The sequence below is a fragment of the Sardina pilchardus genome, chromosome 12 (genome assembly GCF_963854185.1).
Source record: "Sardina pilchardus chromosome 12, fSarPil1.1, whole genome shotgun sequence".
NCBI lineage: Eukaryota > Metazoa > Chordata > Actinopteri > Clupeiformes > Clupeidae > Sardina > Sardina pilchardus.
In genome coordinates this window covers 27520785-27539540 of record NC_085005.1, presented here as the reverse complement: position 1 = coordinate 27539540, position 18756 = coordinate 27520785, and the positions used below count along the sequence as shown (strand labels likewise).

At 43.9% G+C, this 18756-nt stretch overlaps 1 protein-coding gene across 3 annotated transcripts; it reads left to right on the top strand.

Annotated features, from left to right (window-relative positions):
- The first annotated feature begins 557 nt into the window (after positions 1-557).
- On the top strand, positions 558-17050 carry dnajc5ga (DnaJ (Hsp40) homolog, subfamily C, member 5 gamma a). Of its 3 annotated transcripts, XM_062550881.1 has the most exons (7): positions 558-734; positions 6155-6279; positions 6655-6868; positions 8155-8314; positions 10532-10617; positions 13232-13274; positions 14077-17050. In XM_062550881.1, the coding sequence occupies exons 2-5, from the start codon at positions 6164-6166 to the stop codon at positions 10612-10614; spliced, it is 573 nt and encodes a 190-aa protein (XP_062406865.1). In that variant the 5' UTR covers positions 558-734; positions 6155-6163; the 3' UTR covers positions 10615-10617; positions 13232-13274; positions 14077-17050. The 3 variants fall into 3 exon arrangements, with proteins under 3 accessions (XP_062406865.1, XP_062406866.1, XP_062406864.1); XM_062550882.1 differs by lacking the exon at positions 13232-13274 and having other exon boundaries at positions 6158-6279; XM_062550880.1 differs by lacking the exon at positions 13232-13274.
- The last annotated feature ends 1706 nt before the right edge of the window (positions 17051-18756 follow it).

The window sequence follows — 18756 nt, the reverse complement described above, 5'->3', positions numbered from 1 at the left end:
GGTCTGGCGGATACCCAGGAGTTGCAATGCTTCTCATATGTCTGATGTCTTTCATTCAGGTGAAAAATCTGGCATACACTGAGAAGGTTGCAGCGTCAATGTACCTATTTTAGGTGATTCACCGTTTAAACCATGGTCCATTAGCAACCAGTTCCCATACACAAAATTACAATACTTTAAATTTCCCCTTGGGGATCAATAAAGCATCTATCTATCTATCTATCTATCAAATATATTTTCAATAAATGCATGCATGATTGTAACCTCAGCTCACACAGTTACAGACATTCTTGAAACGAAAAATAAAATCATACAATTGAAGGATGAAATGTATTTGTATCCACCCATTTAAAACCATAGACAGTAAAAGATATAAAACATTGAAGTAGTAAAACATTTAACTATGGACCTAGTAAAACAAAGATGTGTAGGGGCAGGCCTACTCTGGCTCATCAGAGCTTTGCTTTGAACGGTTTTCTTGTCTAGTAGGCGAGGTACCGGTTTTCATCTTACCCACAATGCATTGCCAGCGGGCGTGACATGCAACAATCAACCGATGTGGTGACTGCTTTTCGTGTGTAGCGGTCGCTCGCATGGTTCTTCCACTGTATCTGGGTACTTCAGGCGGAGGGTGCTTCGGTAAATAGTGGATACTTCTGAGGGGAGTCTTAATACAACGCGGTTGTCTCTATGCCCCTGCTACAGTTTAAATCAAACCATCTAATTTGCACAAGGTAAGTACCGCTATGAGTCGGGTGTGTTCCCTAGATGGAGCGCGATAGCTTGTGTTCGCCACCCGGGTAGCCGTTTTTGAAGCTGAACGCCAGCTAAAACTGCTCGCCGTTGTAACTAGCATTGTCAGCGCTCTCGTTATAATAAACGCCGGTTTATCTCGTTACCTAGCTAGATTGCTACTCTATTCTATTATACGAGCTATTACAGTCAGTTATTGTTATAGCCACCTAGCATGAGATGTTGGAGGGTGTTTTACTGATTAGCTAACATTAGCCCACTATGATAACCAGTTGCCAATTGCTAACCATAAATACACTGGTGTTTGTTGCATGTGATTCATTAGCTAGTTCTCTCCAAGATAACCTAACTAATTTAGCCTTCTTGCTAGCTACTTGGTTAACTTCCCGGATTATGTTGTTATGTCATCGCCTATTTATGGTAATGGTTACCTGTTTGCCCTGTCTGTGTGCTCCGTTGTGTATAAACGTTAACAGATGACAAATGAATTAGTGAAGTTGTTGGACCTCCATGGTACGTTGCAGACATGGAGTTCATCGTTGATAAAACTTATAAATTCAAGTTGACAATCGTTATCAGAGAATAGCTTGGAAGCTAGCGTCTATGTTACAAATAAACAAAGGTTAACATGAACGCACAGCCATACAAACCCAAGCAAGAAACAGGATGTTAAATAAAGCAATTCCCGATGTGAGGATTAGTGAAGGATTATTGTTCTGCAAGGGACAGCAGTACTTACAAGAGCGCGTAATGATAGACTAAATTGGGCAAATATTGTCACCAAACCACCTCTACCACCACCAAAAAGCGTGTAATGCAGCGCATGTTTGGCGGTTTATCACATGAAAGCACCATGTTTTCATAACCTCGAATTTATTTGAAACTTAATCTCGTGACTAATCTTGCAGATGTCTCCACAGTTTGGAATTATCATGTGTATTGTCAAACTTTCTAGCCTACAACATTGAAGGGGACAGATAATCAGAGTCTGGCTTATAAAATATATAAAAGACGTCATCATACATCCCAAACCACGTTGTCCAGACTGTGACATGACTGTATTTGTTGAATGCTATACTTCAGAGCATCGAGGACGTTTTGGTGTCCTGTCAAATAGTGTCCCAGTAAAGACATATTGGTCACATAATGGATTGTAGCATAGCCCTTATATCTCTAGATATAATATTGTACAGCAGTACAGGATGTGAACAGTGACTCAACCATACAGAATGCAACTGCAAGGCAAATCCGAAACTATAAAGAGCAAAATGAATCTCTTAATATGCCAGTCATAACCAGCATGTTTGATAGTAACTGTGAAATGTCTATTTTTAGTAGATCTTCATGGGAGTTTCTTTGAACTTCAGGGTAGTACAGTCGCTCAGGATCATCTTTAGAGTGGAGAACTTCCACTGCTCTACAGCCTAGGGATTTGTTGGAGTTTTTGAGCTGTGAAGTGCTGTCGTTGTGTTGTGAGTCTTAACAAATAGCATCATTGTTGGAGCATCCAATAGGCCCAAGGTTATTGCACAGACTGTATAGAGGATCACATGGCACATGGCTTATGAGGCAAAGAAACCCTTTAATGATGGGAGTTGAGCTGAGTATCTCTAGAGTTGATGTCCATAACAATAGTTTCTCAATGTTACTTCAGAGCTTGTGGGGTAGGCAGGCTCCTACACGTACAGTACACAAGCTTTGCTTAGGGCGGCGATATTACTGTAACATGTGGGTTATCATCCTGATTATTATCCTGGATGACATAAGCTAGCTCAACCTGTTAGCAGTGATTGACCAATGGGTGTGTGGGGGTATGATATGCAGATGGTTTTCAGTTATTTGAATTAGAAACACTTTTTTCAAGGCAAGGTGTCATCGATATTTTTGTACAAGGCCCTTAAGACTTTGATGTGCCACAATACACTGCTATCTAAATCAGGATGTGTTATTGATTGTGTTGGTTATCAGAGAGGTTCAGCATAGGACGTGATTAATATTTAAACCCCTCGAGGTAATCTGATGAATGTAATGAAATATTTCATATCTATCATCATGATTTAAGCCTCAATGCAGGTCCATTTGTAGAAATTGACAATATAATAGAGATGGCAACCGTTGTTGTGTAATCTATGGAGCTAGGGTGTAATGTTGTGTTGTAAAGTGGCTTTACTGGCTAAGTGTCTTGTTTATCCATGGTTTGAAAGTACATGAACAAGGGCATTTCTTAAGCCCGCTTGAAATCTTTTATTCAGGGATTGACCAGGTTCAGTCTGGGGCAGAAGTGGCCTCAGAAAGAATAATTGGGGTAAGACTTTAAAGTGCTCGCACAGACATTGAAGTCTTTAATTCAACCACAAATGTTCCATTTTTAGTCTGTTGAACTTCACCAAAAATCTCCAGTTCTCAACCAGAATATGGCACATTCCCTGTGAAGTGGCCATCCCCTTATTGTCTGAATTGCTGACATTACTATTGTAGCAAATGTTGGATCATTAGGAAAAGACGAAGAAGCATACATAGCTTGAAGGCACAACCACATCAGTCATTTATGCCAGACATTCATGGTATGCTAAAGCTCACATGCTAACCCCCCCCCCCCCCAACACACACACACACACAGCACCACCACAACACCCCGCTAAATGTGGAGATGTTTTCTCTTTCTGACACATCTTTGAGCTGCACAGTGTGAAGCTGTTGCGAGACATGGTACAGAGGCTAGCATGGTGCTAACCCTGCGTTGACTTGGACAAGTAATCTGTGAGATCAGCAAAACGTAATCGTCTTTACCTTGGGCTTTACAAGAGTTCCCTAGCCTTAGCCATTGTATCGCTCAGCAGAATTTCCTGGTTTCAGTCCCAGTGAATTATTTTGGGTTTGACTGGCTGTGTGAATAGATTGGGTTGCTGAGTGTGAATTTGTCTAGTGCTGCAGAAATCATTCTCTGATAGATCTCCATAATGTGTAAATATTCAGACATTCAGATGTCTTGTGTTACATTTGTATTCGCTACTTTTAGACACCATAGTATAATGTTATATGGCTAATGTGTGTTTGCTGTCATTCAATTAGGCCTAGTAGTAGTAGTCAGGTTTCTGTGAAGTCCGAAGTGAAGTGGCAAGGGAATTCAGTGAAGTCATCTCACAGTGGAATTAGGGCTGAATGAGCGAGTATCTAATTGTGTTTTCTCTGTCAGACAGGTAGTGCGGTTTGATTTTGCCATATACATTTTGAAAGTCAAGCTTCAGTTTAATGTTCCAAGTGTCACAAAAGTTGGGCCACTTCTGATAACTGAGCATGTGTAGGCCTGCTCATGTGTGTGCATGCGCATGTTTGGTGAGCATCACTGTCTGGATGACATGAATACAAAAAATTGTAGTTGTGACCAGATTAACCATTGGGACAGAGTGATTTAATTGCATTAGTTAAAATTGTGTGTTTGTTTTGTTTCAAATACATTTTTGATTCTGCCAGTGTCCTGTAGCCCAGCCTTTCTCAAACTGCTTTGGCCTGTGGCCTGGCCTTGGCAGACCACCACCACCACCACCATACTCCCCCGCCCCAGTTTAAGGATAGGCCCAGAAATCTATATGGGTATCACAATTATTATTGTCATGCAGTGTAAACTCCATTCACAAAATGTTTTTGGTGAGAGATCTGCTTTGCTAATGTGAAATTGCAAGCACAATGATTCCACTGCTTTATTCAGTACTAGTGCAGAGCCCGTAGATGTGGCATTTTTTGTTCGTATAACATGAAATTGCACTGCACACACACTCGTGCCATTAGGATGACACCCGCCAAATTTGAGAGCAGTCGGATGAGTGGTTCGAGAGTTATGCGTGGAACAGACAGACAGAGTGACACACAGACAGACGTTCCTTGCATTAATCGATAGATGGTTGCATGATGCATTGCATACAGTAGAAAATACTTTCCATACCATATGGGTGCCATTGTTTTTGGGAAGTTTTCCTCATGCAAGCCAGCATCATACACTGGTAGGCAAATTGAGAAAATATTTACATGCTTTTCATTGAATTTAATTTGAATGTTTGAAACACAATGTTTCAGGAAACATAATGCCAGCTTTTTTGCATGTTGTGTACGGTGCAACAGACATAAATCACTGATCTGGGGACCTTTATTAAAGAATAATTAGACTATAGCTTTTGAGCACATTAATTATATTCAAATCTGACCATACTCAATGCTATACAGTGTATTTTGCAGTCGATATGCTCTGTTTTTATGGACAGTTGCAAGAATCCACTTCGTTCTATTAAATATTGTTACCTCATAGCCCACCAACATTATCTCTGTGGAGAAACTGAAACTCAAGTGGTTTCAGTTTCTCTTGCGCAGATGTGCACATGCTTTGAAGGAACATTCATACCTCTACTGCTTAATTGCATGCCTCTATGTTTGATGACACCAAATGAACAAGTATTTGCCGAAACGGTAGTTTTCATTTTCTGTCGGTCCGCGTTTCCATGATCAGACGGGTGACCAAAAGCACCGGGCAGGTGCTGGTCCGCGGCCCATAGTTAGAGAACACTGTGGTAACCGTTGACCTCATTAAGGGACCAGATTTGGCTCCCTATTTGCACTTGACCTTTGCCTGCCTTGTTTGCGTGACCTTTCTGTAAGTTGCCGCATGGCTCCCCCTGCACGGTTTCCTTCACTTGCCCCACTGATTGCCCCACTGATTGCCCCACGCCGGGTTACCCGCACTTAGTAACACTTCAGCACATGTCCGGTTCACATGGAACTAGTTCATTGGTGGTTACTGGCAACGCGCAGGATCTCTCAGCTTACTATAGAAAGTGTAGGATGTACTGTATCTGTCTTGCAAGTGGCTCTGGACAAAAGTGTTGGAGGTGGTCTAGTAGATAGGGTTCTGGCCTTCCAAATGTTTCACCCCAAGATGCCCCAGGGCGGACTGGCCCTGTACCAAAAGGCCCTTCCTAACGTTCAAATATTTCTTGATATCAGACCGCTGTCAAGGAAAATGGATATTATGCTTCTTATTTGCGTCTTTTATATCACTCCGCATGTAGCCCGGTCACCTCTTGCAGTGGAACTTCATTCAAAAGTGAAAGCAGATGGTCGATTAGCTGTGTTGTAAGGAATGTTTGATTGAAGTTCAGTGTGTGTTGCAAACTATTTGTTTCTCAGCAAAAGCCACGACGAAACGGTAACAAATAAATGTAAAGAGTCTTATCGTGGAGTTTCCCCTTTTTGTTTTGGCAAGTACCTGTATAATAACTTCCCCCTAACACCCCTGTCGGGACTTCTTGTCCTGATAATGACCGGCGTTCTACACATTATCCCTTACATGACGAAGGCCAAACGAATGTCTGGTCCATGAGTGATTGTGAATGTCTCTCTGGTTTTTCAGCAGTCAGTCATGGCAGAGCCCAACCGGCCGCCTCAGCGGAAATTGTCCACTGCGGGGGACAGCCTGTACAAGGTGCTAGGACTGGAGAAAGGGGCGTCTGCCGACGACATCAAACGAGCCTACAGGTGAGACTAGTCACTGCCTCCTTTCCCAATCTCCTCAAAAAACTATTTTTGTGTGCAGCATGGAGCTTTTTTCATGGCAGCCATTTTGACATTAAAACACAAGTGTCACTAATCGCCTCAAAACTATTTTTGTGTGCAGTATGGGCCTTTTTCACGGCAGCCATTTTGACATTAAAACACAAGTGTCACTAATGGCAATAGTTTAGTTTCTGATTCTGCTGTGATTAATGATAATTTAATTAATTGTGAGCTTCATGAATTTTAGTATTATCAGTTCTTGCACAAGACATCATATCAGAATGGCTCCGATGGTTAAAGATCTATTGGTAAAGCCTGTGCCCAGACTCTACTGATGTTCCTCCCCCTTGTGTAAAGGAAACTTGCTCTGAAGTACCACCCAGACAAGAACCCAGACAACCCAGAGGCATCTGAGAAGTTCAAGGAGATCAACAATGCCAACTCGATCCTTAACGACGACACCAAAAGGAAGATCTATGACGAGTATGGCTCCATGGGGCTGTACGTGTCAGAGCAGTTTGGCGAGGAAAGCGTCAAGTACTACTTCCTCATGTCCAAGTGGTGGTTTAAGGTGAGACAATGCTCTGTATCTGTTGGTGTGTGTGTGTGTGTGTGTGTGTGTGTGTCTGTGTGTGTCTGTGTATGTCTGTGTCTGTGTCTGTGTCTGTGCGTCATGCCATGTTGTCCAGTTTTAGAATTGAATTTGACTGTATGCGAAGCAAAACAAAATAAAGGCGTCATTGATGCTTTAATCTGTATCAATAGGGCTTTCTGAATAAGGGGTCGAGAAGACGAGAGCTGCCTGTTTATTGTATGAGCTGTAACAGTATAAGTAACGGTTATCTTACCTTTAAGGTTTTAACTCTCAGTTCAGTATGTCAGTAGCCAGTGTCGCTCAGGCAGCTCAACTGATATCAGAATACAGGAAAAGAGGTTGATATCAGGCAGCAAATTTCAGCTGACAGCTGTTTTCCGAGCTGATTTAGCACACTACAAGATTTAGAATAACATGCTTTTGTTTAAGAATGTGACATTTCTGAGTAACTTGCATTCATTTGATATAAAGGACAGATTGACTTCACACAAACATAACATTTAAGATAGCGAAGATGCACTATCAATTCAGTTCAGTTTAGTTTAATTATTGTGCTATTAGCAATAGATGAAGTCTCTAGTGTTTATAGAACCCAGGGCCTTGTATTGTGTTGTGGTCGATACCAAGGCTTTTCAAAATGGACCTTTGGCTACCGAGAGAGGGACAGCAGGGTATTGTTCTCGTGCCTGTTTACTCCTGCCAGAGGACTGAGCCATGTCTCAACAGTAGGTCTAAATAGCTCTATTTATAATCTGCTTTGTTCGTATGAGAAAATGTAGTCTGTGAGGGACAGGCGTATTATTATTGCTGTCCTGGTCATGATTAGCAGTAATAGCAGTCTTTGATTTTTTGAGTACAGGGCCGAGACACAAAAGAGGAGAGCGAGCTTATGATGTACAGTATGATGTGAATTGATAGCCACTGAGCTTTGATGCACTTGAATGTCACAATTTAATAGCGTGTGCCTTGCTGAAGTCCAGCATATCATCAAAATGGTTCTGTAGCTCTCTTGCGTTAAGACCCGATATGCTTTCAAAAACCCCCGACAGCTTGGCTGAGCAACTTCACTGGCTCGGGGGAAGGTCTCCTGTTACTGAAGTTAGACTGACTCTGGCTCTCGACCTCCGACGACCTCCTCCCCCTCCCACCCGACCTCACAAAAACCCGCTTCACCCCCCCAAAAAAGCGTGGTGATGGAGCCGCAGGAGTGGCCGTGTCTGTGGCCGTGTCCTCATGAGCTGTGCGCCGTTTGTCTCCCGCAGGCGCTCTTCCTCTGCTGCACACTGTCGTCCTGCTGCTGCTGCTGCTGCTGTTGCTGCTTCTGCTGCGGCAAGTGCAAGCCTCCGGAGGACGACGAGAACTACCAGTACGTGAACCCCGAGGACCTGGAGGCCCAGATCAAGGCTGAGGAGCAGGGCGGAGGTGAGTGCCGCAGGAGAGACCAGTCCAGTTGAGTCCAGTGATGTATATTTTTTTGTTTTTGTAGTAAGTCTCATGCTGTAGAATTGCTCTTTTAAGTCTGTAGTTAATTTTTTTTATTATTATTATTCTTTTTTTGGTGTAGAATATATTCGTAGTTGCTTTCTTAGTTCAATTGGGCATTTTGAACGTAACTATTTTTTTTCAATTGAAAGTGTCTCATTCTGACAAGGAGGGAGTCATAAAATTGCGGTGTATTAGAAGCATAATGTACTGTTGTTGAGTGATTTAGACAGAGTCAGTGCTCAAGGATGTCTGTGTTCTTGGGGTCAGTCCAACATCCCATAAAGAAGCAGCTCCAACTACGAGTGTGGACTCAAACAGGGAGATGCCATGGTGAATCATAGCCTTGTTCACTATGGAAGACTTCCCACAGTCAATTGATCGATCAGAACCATGTCCATATATAGTATCCACTATACATATGTCCTCCTATTTCAAAGCCCCACACAGCCACAGCTTTTGCGGGTTTGGTGGCGCTACCGTTGGCTAGGAGTGGCCCTGGTATTACAGCGTACAGAGGAGGCATTTGCAGGAGCTGGAACTCTGATGTGTCCTACCAGTGTTTGGGCCGCGGCGAGTGCACCTTTGGCAGGCGTCCCGTCGTCACAGGGCTTTTTCCGGCCGATGTCTCTTTTTCCGCTTCACTCGTCATTGTCACTTCCACTCAGAGCGGATGCGCCACAGAAGAGCTGCCCAAGGGGAACCGCAGATGGGCGCCGAACGGGGAAGCGGCACAGACACGCCAGCGTAACGTTGGCCGTTTTGCTGTGCTGTCAGATCCTTTAGCCGGGGTACATGAAACGGTACACCTGATATCTCCCAAGTGGCAGACACACTCGACCATCTTACAAATTAGCCCTGTCTGACTGACCCATAAGCTGGAGTCATTGGTATTGATGTCACCTGGATGTTGTTCAGAGTTAATGATGGGTCTGTCCTCTGTCTAAACACTGGGCTAAGTTAACAGGCTTGAAACTGCAGTTGTGTTTACTCGTTACTCGTTAGCCTTTGCTTATCTGATTTAGTCATCTGAATGGTAAACATAGTGATGATTGTTTGGATTTGTTATTGTGGACATAAACACAGTAGAATGTTTAGAGTTATAGTGTTATTACAATTATAACATATAGAATCCTACTGTTAGTCACTATTGAAAATAGCACAAATTATTTAGAAGAAAGATTTCATTTTATTTTAAACCATGTTAGAATCTATTCTATCTTTAAGATAGCAAAGGGACAACAATAGTACCTCAGCAGGTTTGAGGTGCTCTGCTAAAATCTGTCCCATAGTGTTACACTGCGTATTTAAATTTAGAGTTCATGTCTTGTGTCATGGATGACTTGTCAGATTCCCCCCAAGCTTAACTTTGTTGTCATATGCTATGGGACATGGTGATGGCTCATCAGGAAGTCACAGTAGCTGTCCCCCCTCTGTGGATTTGGCTGCAGTGAACTCCTTCCCCTGGCTTGATGGAGGAGCCTGTGATGTGTGAGGCTGCCTTTGCTCCAAACGGCAGACCCTCTCTCACAGTGGCCCACTGGCTTACAGTAATTTCCTGTGTGTTATCCACATTGTATATAAACCGCAGGGCAGTGTTTTATGCAAGTTAAAATAACAAAGCCATATTACCATATTAACTGACACCGTGTATTAACCTCATAACAGAAGAGATTTAGCAAAGTCAATGTATAAACCTCGGCTAATAGTTGGGAACATCACACTCTTGATGAGTCCCCATTAATAAACTCCCAACACAGCCTTTGATGGTGGTTCGTTCTCAGCATAGGAGTTGTTTCGACAAATTCAGATTGCAAGGAGTATGTGCTTGGTGTGGCGTTTATAAGTCTCAGAAAGTAAGATAGTTGTCTCGTAAACGCAATAGGTCTAATTCCTTGTTTTGTTTTTTGTTGTTGTTTTTGTTGTTGTTTTCCTGTACATGTCGATCAATATTCGATGTAAGCGATGACGTGTACACACAGTAGACCGTGCACGACGTACAAGTTATGAACAAACAGCAAATATAACTTAAATACAAGTGTCAGTCAAATGCTAAAATCTTGAACAAGGTAATAGTAGGCTGCGCTACAGTTTGAAGACATGTTATTAATTCATCATCCATACTTTTTGATGTATTTATTTTTGTCTCTTGCCCAGGAGGTGAAACGGTAATCATTGTGCAGCCTATTCCCAGTCCAGGCCCAGAAAACCCCAGCGAAACTCTACCGGAGTCAAAATGACTCGTAAGGCACCCGCCTCGTTTACGTGTGGTCTGTGCTTGTTTGTCTGACCGCTCTTTCACATTAACACCCGCCGTCTGTTTCATCTGACCGTGTCATCTAACCATTCCATCTCTCTAACTAGTGGCCTCTATACACTACTTACAGAAAGTTAGGGATATCTGGCTTTTGGTGAAATGAGAAGTGGGTATAATCTGATGAAAGTAGGGCATTTAAGTAGAATCATGCAATGGTGGTTTCCTCATCTCAAACAATTCATTGAAACAAAGGCCAACAAATTTCACCAAAAGGCTGAATATCCCAGACTTTGTGAGTAGTGTATTTGGTCGTTCTATCTCTCTAACTACTAGCCACTATATTTGGTCATTTTCCTCAAGCAACATTTATTTTGCTTCCATCTTATGTACATGTCTTTCGCATGGCTTCTTTTCATTGTGATCGTCATCATTCTTATAGTGATCAAGTGACCTGGCTCTGAATGCTCCTCTGTTATGTCTGTGCTACTTGTGTCTGTATTACCCAAACTTCATAGTGTTCACGTGCATACAGTACATGGAGACCGATGTTTCCGATGTCGCTTGCTACATGGTGACTTCTCATCTCTAAAACTATGCAAGAGCTGGAGACTCATAACAGGTTGTGACGACTCAAGGGATGCTTGAAAAGGCACCACATCCTCATTTGCATGCCGAGCAGAGTCATTGGCTCAGGATGAAACCTGCAGTATGTTGGAAAGTGCTGACACCTCTGTGTGTGAGGTTGTGTGTGTGAGGGTGAGAGTGAACGTCTGTGTGAGAGAGAGCGCGCGTGCGTGCGTGCGTGCGTGCGTGCGTGCGTGTGTGTGTGTGTACAAATTAAAGGCCCCTTTGAACTCGCAGGTGAATGACCAGTCGTGCTCTTCGGTTACAAGTGACCCCAACAGCGTACACATGGCAGTGTGTTTGCGGTTGTGAGTGGGTGTGCCAATGTTTGCAGAAGGTTTGAAGTTGATCCTTAGTGGGTATTGAATCATGCAAGCCACAGTTCTGAATGAACTATGAGTCAAAGACAGGTTAGTTAAAGCTTTCTGTCCTGCTTTCCAAATGCTCATAATTCAGCCAGTTGTTTTCAGCTGTTAACAGATAACAAGTGAAGGCAAGAGTTTAACGACCTGTTTACATTTGTTTTTAGAGAACGTGTTGGGTGATCCAATCACAAGTGATCAGCTGAGACACACATGGCTGTATATTCACATGTATCCAAGGTGTACAGCTAGAGAGGTTGCTGACTGCTTGCGTTTGTTTGTTTGTTGTAGATTCCGCTACTGCCGACGTCAGTCATTAGAACTCCCGTTGCCTAGGACGCATCACAACAACACATAAGCATTTACACTACAAACCTTTAGATGTGTTCAGTCACATCCCAGAGCGCTTTAAGTGGTTTGAGTGATTGGATCACAATGTCACTTGGTGATTGACTGTTTACGCTTGGATATAGAACTGACCATTTGTGTTCGGATCACACAGGACAAGATTTTAAAAACAAATGTAAATGGTAGGGTTCCCACTGGTCATAGAATTTCAAGAATATCATGGCATTTTGGAAAGTCTATTCCAGATATGGAAAGTCAGTGAATTGTATAATTTTTTGGGCTAAATCATTGAATATCAGAGAATGTTTTTGTAGCAGTTTCAAATGTACTTGCCGAAATACATGCTAATATTCACAGTAGTGGTGTGCATCTGGTTATTCACTTTACTGCTTGTTTGAGTAGCCTAACTTTGCTTATTCAATGCCCATGTATTTATCTCCCACTCTGTAAAAGTAAGAGATTCTTGAACGCTATGTGGTTGCTTTGAGATCATTGGTTGGTATATTGTACCATAATGAGTCACGGAAATTCAGGTTTGTTAGGGAAAAGTCATGGAATTTTACTTTTTACTTGGAGTGGGAACCCTGAATCGGGTCTGAAGAGTCTAAAGGTAAAGGGATTTAAAAGCCTGACAGATTTTCTATCAGTCGCTGTGTGCATCTGTTTTCATGACGTTTTCATGTCAACGCCGCTTTAGTGTGTGGAATGTCACAAGGTGAAGAGGGTGGGCTTGCAATGCTCTGTCACTGTGGCTACGTTCAAAACAGCCCAGCTGTGTGACGTTTCCCTTCAAAGAGCAAGCTCCTCACTGTTTGCTCCCTCACAGGCAAAGCATGGGTGCCTCTCATTCGTCTTTTATACATCCTCCCTTCCTTGCTCGCTCCTCGTCCTCACTGATCTACATAAAAAATAATGGGGCGGCAACAATGGGATAGTCTATCCAGTCAGTACTAGTTATAGATCAATGGAAACGAGTCTGGAGGATCGAGGAGGGATCATGTCGAGAGAGGCCCCATGTGTGGATATCGAGCTCATCTCACAACTTCCTCATGATGAGTCACTGGGACGCTGTTTTCATAGGCAGCGCACCGGCGTCCACTGTCCACTTCCTGTCCCCATCCCCTTTCCCCTCCCCCCCTCCCCCCCTCCCTGACTCCTTCCTGTCCCACTGTTGGCTCGGTCCAAGTGAAAGCGCTAAGCTTTGATCTCTTCTCTGTGGTTTGTGTCCCCCTCTCTGCCGTGCTCCGGATGTCCCCTCGTTCACAGGACACAAGTGACTGTGAGGATGACCTGCGTCAGGGGAGGGGAGGTAGGTTGCATCTCCACTCGTCCCGCGCTTGCTAGGCTGACCCCTCCACCCACGGGACCGGTAGGAAAATAAGGACCTTCAGGGCGAAACAGGACCCCACCGCGAAGGCGTCGGGGTCCGGTTCGCCCTGTCGGTCCTTATTTTCCCGATAATGACCAGCGTTCTATACATTATCCCTTACATAACATTCACATAGCGCTTTATCTATGTATCTACTTATCCTAAGTGCTAGGAAGAGCAGGGAGTTTCCTTGGGGTCATCTTCCAGTGGTTGATCAACACTGATCTGAGGTCAGCACAGGGAGAGCCTCAGTCTTCGACCTTCAGCATCTGTCAGTCCTGTGGCCTTGGATGCTCTTTGCTGTGCTGTCCTCTGAGCCGTGCTTGCTTGAGTGTAGGTGTAGACCTTTTAGTTTTGCGTGCACCCTAAACAGAAATGCAAAAGATGCTGTTTTGCATGGCAAATGATGAAAAGGTTAGCGATGCAGAAAGTGACTTTGCGGTGTCCACCGTTTCAACATAGAATTTTGATTGTTTGTTGTTTGTTGTTTATCGTTTATCGTTTGAATGTTGATGTTTGTGTTCCGCTTCCTCCTCCTCCTTGCATGCTAACCTAACATGGCCCCTTTCACCCCCCCGAAGAGCATGCTGCGTTGTCCAGATTGATTTAGCCTCTTCTCGACATCGGACAGATGTTGAGCTTTTTCACACCTTAACACCTCTCTCTCTCCCTCCTTCCCTCCCTCTCTCTTTCCTTCTTTCCTTCACTCACTCTCTCTCTCCTTCCCTCTCTCTCTCTGCAGTTCGTGGAGCCCCTATTGTGATCCAACCGCATTCCACTGTCAACACCTCGGAGACCACCCACTTTGCAACCAGTCAGCCCAGCTATACCAACCAGATGTGAGACCCATCCACCCCACCCTACGTGACCCCGTGACCCGGAACCAGTTCCTCCAACTCAACTCAGCCCCAACGCCATGACACCCCACGCCACCAACAGACATGTGGGGGCCCCTTTGCGGGTCCCGTGGGGTGGGGTGCCCCCTTGTCCATGCCAGGGTGTGGACACCAGAGCCATCTCTCCCCAAACTGAAGCACTGGCTAACGAGTGTTGCCGTGAGAGACGAGGACTCTTAATGCTGCCGTTCTCACTTCCTCTCACCCATTTGCATGGACATATAAACACACACACACACACACACACACACACACACACACACACTGACGTGAACATACACCCAGTGGATGCAATCTAACCTTTCTCCGAACCTGGTCTGACTCTCGTAATGTTTTTATGTTCCTCCCTCTTGTTCCAGTAAGTAGATCTGCTGTAGTTGGCTATGCTTGCGAGGGGAGTCTTTTTTTTATATTTGTGTTTTTTCTCTTCTCTCCTCTGTTCTCCTCTGCTGTCCACTGTGGGTCAGACTGTAACTGGTGGGGCCGCCCTGATTAACTAGCATGGAAGTGGCCAAAAAAGAGAGGGCTCGCCAAAAGTGCATGCAGTACATATAGTGCATGCTTTTAACTGTACAGATCTGGTACATGCTCAAACTCGCATACAGACATATTCACTCCAACACACACACACACACACACACACACACACACACATACACGTACATGCTCAAACTCACATACAGACATATTCACTCCAACACACACACACACACACACACACACACATACACGTACATGCTCAAACTCACATACAGACATATTCACTCCAACACACACACACACACACACACACACATACATGCTCAAACTCACATACGAACATATTCACTCACACACATACACACACACACACACACACACACACACACACACTCACATGTACATGCTCAAAATCACATGCGAGCATATACGCACACACTCTCTCACACACACACTCTCTTGACACCCATCCATCACCCTTTGCAAAAAGTAGGAGCACCAGCAAATAGTAAGAGAGAGAAAGAGAGAGAGAGAGAGAGAGAGAAAGGTGGAGAGAACCACTGGTCATAATGATGGGTCAACACACTTCTAGTGGACGAGAGTTCCCCGCGTCATCTGCAGAAGGTGTTCAGGTACACCAGCCTTGTAGGAGCCACGGCCAAAGTCTCCCTGTATATCGGACAAAGCTCTGCCTCCCAAAGACCTGTCTGACCTGTTTGCATTTCCACAGTCTTCTTATTACCACTACACCATCACCACTCATTGAGCTTCTTTTTTTAAAATACTCTTACGACATATGCCCAGATTTTACCTGGTTCCACGGTGTTGGAATTGACATTTTATTTTGTTGATTAGATTGCAGACTGACATCTTGCCCTTTAGCAAATTCTGGTCATGCGCATTTCAGATTAGTGTGTAGGGTTTTTTTTTTTTTGTTTTTTTTTCTTTCTCTCATGTAGGCAGCAGCAGATGAGGTCTAAACCGCTAGAGGGATACCATGCCAAATTTCAAAGCATTGCTGGGTTTTGTTCGTTTTTGTTTTTCGGTACATTGTTAAGACAAGCGTATTTATTATGCAAGGACTTCCTTCGTTGCTCTTAAACATATGCAGTTGTCGGTGATCTTGATGTGTTTGTGCCCAGTTCGCGCCTTTCTCGTTGTCATTGGTTGTCAGAGGTTGTCTGTCATGTCTGTAACTTTGTGTCATCTGTTAATTGTTAATAATGCAACTGGACTTTGGGTCCAAGTCTGAAGTAGAAAACCATTATTAACCCCCAGTGATTGACTGTTGAGTATATATTGATATCGAGTCAAGCCAAAAATATATCATTATACTCAAATTACCAATGTATCTGAAAAAGGAAAGGCAGATTCTAAGTGATGTCGGTACTCTACTCAAACATGCTAATATTCTCATGTCAAGGCTGTTCTGTTGGCTTTGATGCCCCCGCCACATCTTTGACTGCAGCGTGTGAGGTGCTGCATACCAGAAGACGGTGTATTCACTCTTCTGGCATCTATCTAAGGAGCCATTTGTTTGATTAGTTTTTTGTTTTTTTTTACCTCATGGTAACATCATTCTTTTTATTATTTTCTTTAAACCTCGTCGGAACTTGATTTGCGAGCGTCTTTGCAGCAGGGACTCGCTCATAATAAGCTCTCGCGTCATCAATCACCCTCGCCATCTCCGCCACTCATTGGGCTCAGTCTGATCCCGTCGCCATTTGTCTCGTGGGATGTAAATCTCATCTCTTTTCCACGAGCAGGCCAATACCTTAGCCCTGCCAATCTGTCGCTACTGTAAATGTGCGTAGCGCTTGTCACGAGGCCACCGGCAATGCCATTTGAATTCCTGTGGATACATTTCTTTCTTTTTTTTTAACAAAATCGTGTCCATATTTCAAATACGTGGTGATTTTCTTAAACATTCAAAATGACACATTTTTTTAATGCATTGCTCCATACTTAAGGCATATGTGTGTGTATATATATAAATGTGTGTGTGCGTACATGGGGTAGTGCAGATATGACCCCTGACATGCAAGGTCAGGGTTAGGCTCTCTTTGATGGCATGCGACCAGACTGCCCTGTAATGCCCCAAAGGCAGCCTGGCTCAAGCCACGAGGACTGAGGCATCTGTAGTCAGCCAAGCCAGATGAAGAGAGCAAGTACTCACTATAGGGTCCTCACCCACTAAAATTGCAGATTTTTCTTTTTGTCATTGCTTTCTTTACGTTACTGTCCATAACATTACAAGTCCTGAACGGACAGAAGACCTGTAAATGTGTATTTATAAAATTGAAAAATCTTAATGAATAAAAAATATGGGGGGATTTGTAAGTACTGCCTTTGTGTGTGTTTCTTTAAGTGTGGTATGGGAATGGCAGGCCCTTCTACGCTCGCTGAAAAGACACTGTCAATGACCGCAGTGGAGAAGGGGGCTTCAGGGTGTTTGGCCATCTCTGCATGGAGCTTCTAACAGAGTGAAGAATGGGCCTTTATGAGCAGGCCCCTGCGGGCCAGAGGCTGTTATTGCTTGTCACTACCGTGTGAAGCGGATCTCTGAGAAGTCCTGTGAATATACCAGAGAAATACCCCCTCATTAGCTCCTTGTTGACAAAGGACAGAAGTGAAAGGGGGTGGGCAGTAGTGGTGGACTGGGTGTTCTTGGCTTTGCCTGTGGCAAGACATTATCGGTTCCTTTTTTTTTTTTTTTTGCTCATGAATTCATTTTCATTTTAATGACTGTTTGCAGATAATAAAAAGTTATTGTAAACAAGAATAGTGATCTTTAGAATATTAGCATTTAGTATTTTATTTAAGGAAGCACGAATAGACAATGCATTAATATTGTTAAGTTAATTCATGTCATATTTTCATTAGTGCGTTTGCAGTGAACTCAGACAGGCCAACAGGCCCTAGCCAGAGATAAGCAGAACTGGTAAAGCATGAATGGATGTTTTCTCCGAAACTGTCCGTATTGGTCTCCACTACTTGCACTGCGTGCTATACTTAGCACTGCTAAGCTCATTAAGTTCTTAGGCTCAACTCCCTCTAGATATTCATTATAGCCGCCTCGTCATGGAGCGCCTCTGCCCGAGGCCGGACGGAGGAGAGCTAGTGAGCGGCTCCCCTGACGGGTGAGGGTCAGACTCGGATTACAGCTGCGACTCGTCTGCTAATGATTTCGCTGCTGAGATTCAGTTCACACCCACAGGGTTGTTTGATCAATCTTAGACCATTTCCTTTTCTTCACTAGGCCTAAGTGAATGACCGCTACAAAAAAAAATGGAAGTTCTGCATAGACCGGTAGACTATTTCAGGTGATTTGGGTGTCCCGCTGTTCTGATGTGTTTCAAGCATCCCCTCTCTCTATCAAGCTTTTGAACGTTCATTTGTTTACATATTTTCTCCCTGAACCATGTAAACAGTCAGCATACAGGGACGCCATCTGGGTGGAGAGACACTGCTTCCTCTGGATTTCATTAGTGCGGTTCCGAAAGCAATTTGTTTTGGGTCTTTAAATTCACACATTCGTTTTAGTGCCTATTTTACATTTTAATTTGTAGAAGTGAAAGTAGTAGTTTAGTCTTGCACATTTTTTAAGCTATGAAGAATTCAAGATGATGTAAAAAGCTGGAATATGGAGGTCTGCCTACTGTGTGTGTGTGTGTGTGTGTGTGTGTGTGTGTGTGTGTGTCGAGAGCTGTCAGGAGAGCTGTTGTCCCTCCACATTAGCGTAGCGTGGCCTGACTTGTTATGAATTTGTTTTTAGAGGCTGTTGTCACCGGCGCCAGCTCCCTCGTGGCACCCCGATGACTCAGGGCCCTCGGATCCAAGCGGACCAAATGTTCCCCTCCTGTTCCTGCCAGCCAGCCAAGCAATCAAGTGGCTTCTCTCCCTCTCTCTCTCTCTCTCTCTCTCTCTCTCTCTCTCTCTCTCTCTCTCTCTCTCTCTCTCTCTCTCTCTCTCTCTCTCTCTCTCTCCACCTATCAGGTTACAGGGGATAAAAATTGCCCAGACCACCCCTCCATCCATGCCCCTCA

Bases quoted from the DNA above. Each gene is read 5' to 3' on its own strand.
- dnajc5ga (XM_062550882.1), top strand. From the start codon at position 6,164: ATGGCAGAGCCCAACCGGCCGCCTCAGCGGAAATTGTCCACTGCGGGG. The intron at 6,280-6,654 runs GTGAGACTAGTC...CCTTGTGTAAAG, and splicing joins GACATCAAACGAGCCTACAG to GAAACTTGCTCTGAAGTACC. The intron at 8,315-10,531 runs GTGAGTGCCGCA...TCTCTTGCCCAG, and splicing joins GGCTGAGGAGCAGGGCGGAG to GAGGTGAAACGGTAATCATT.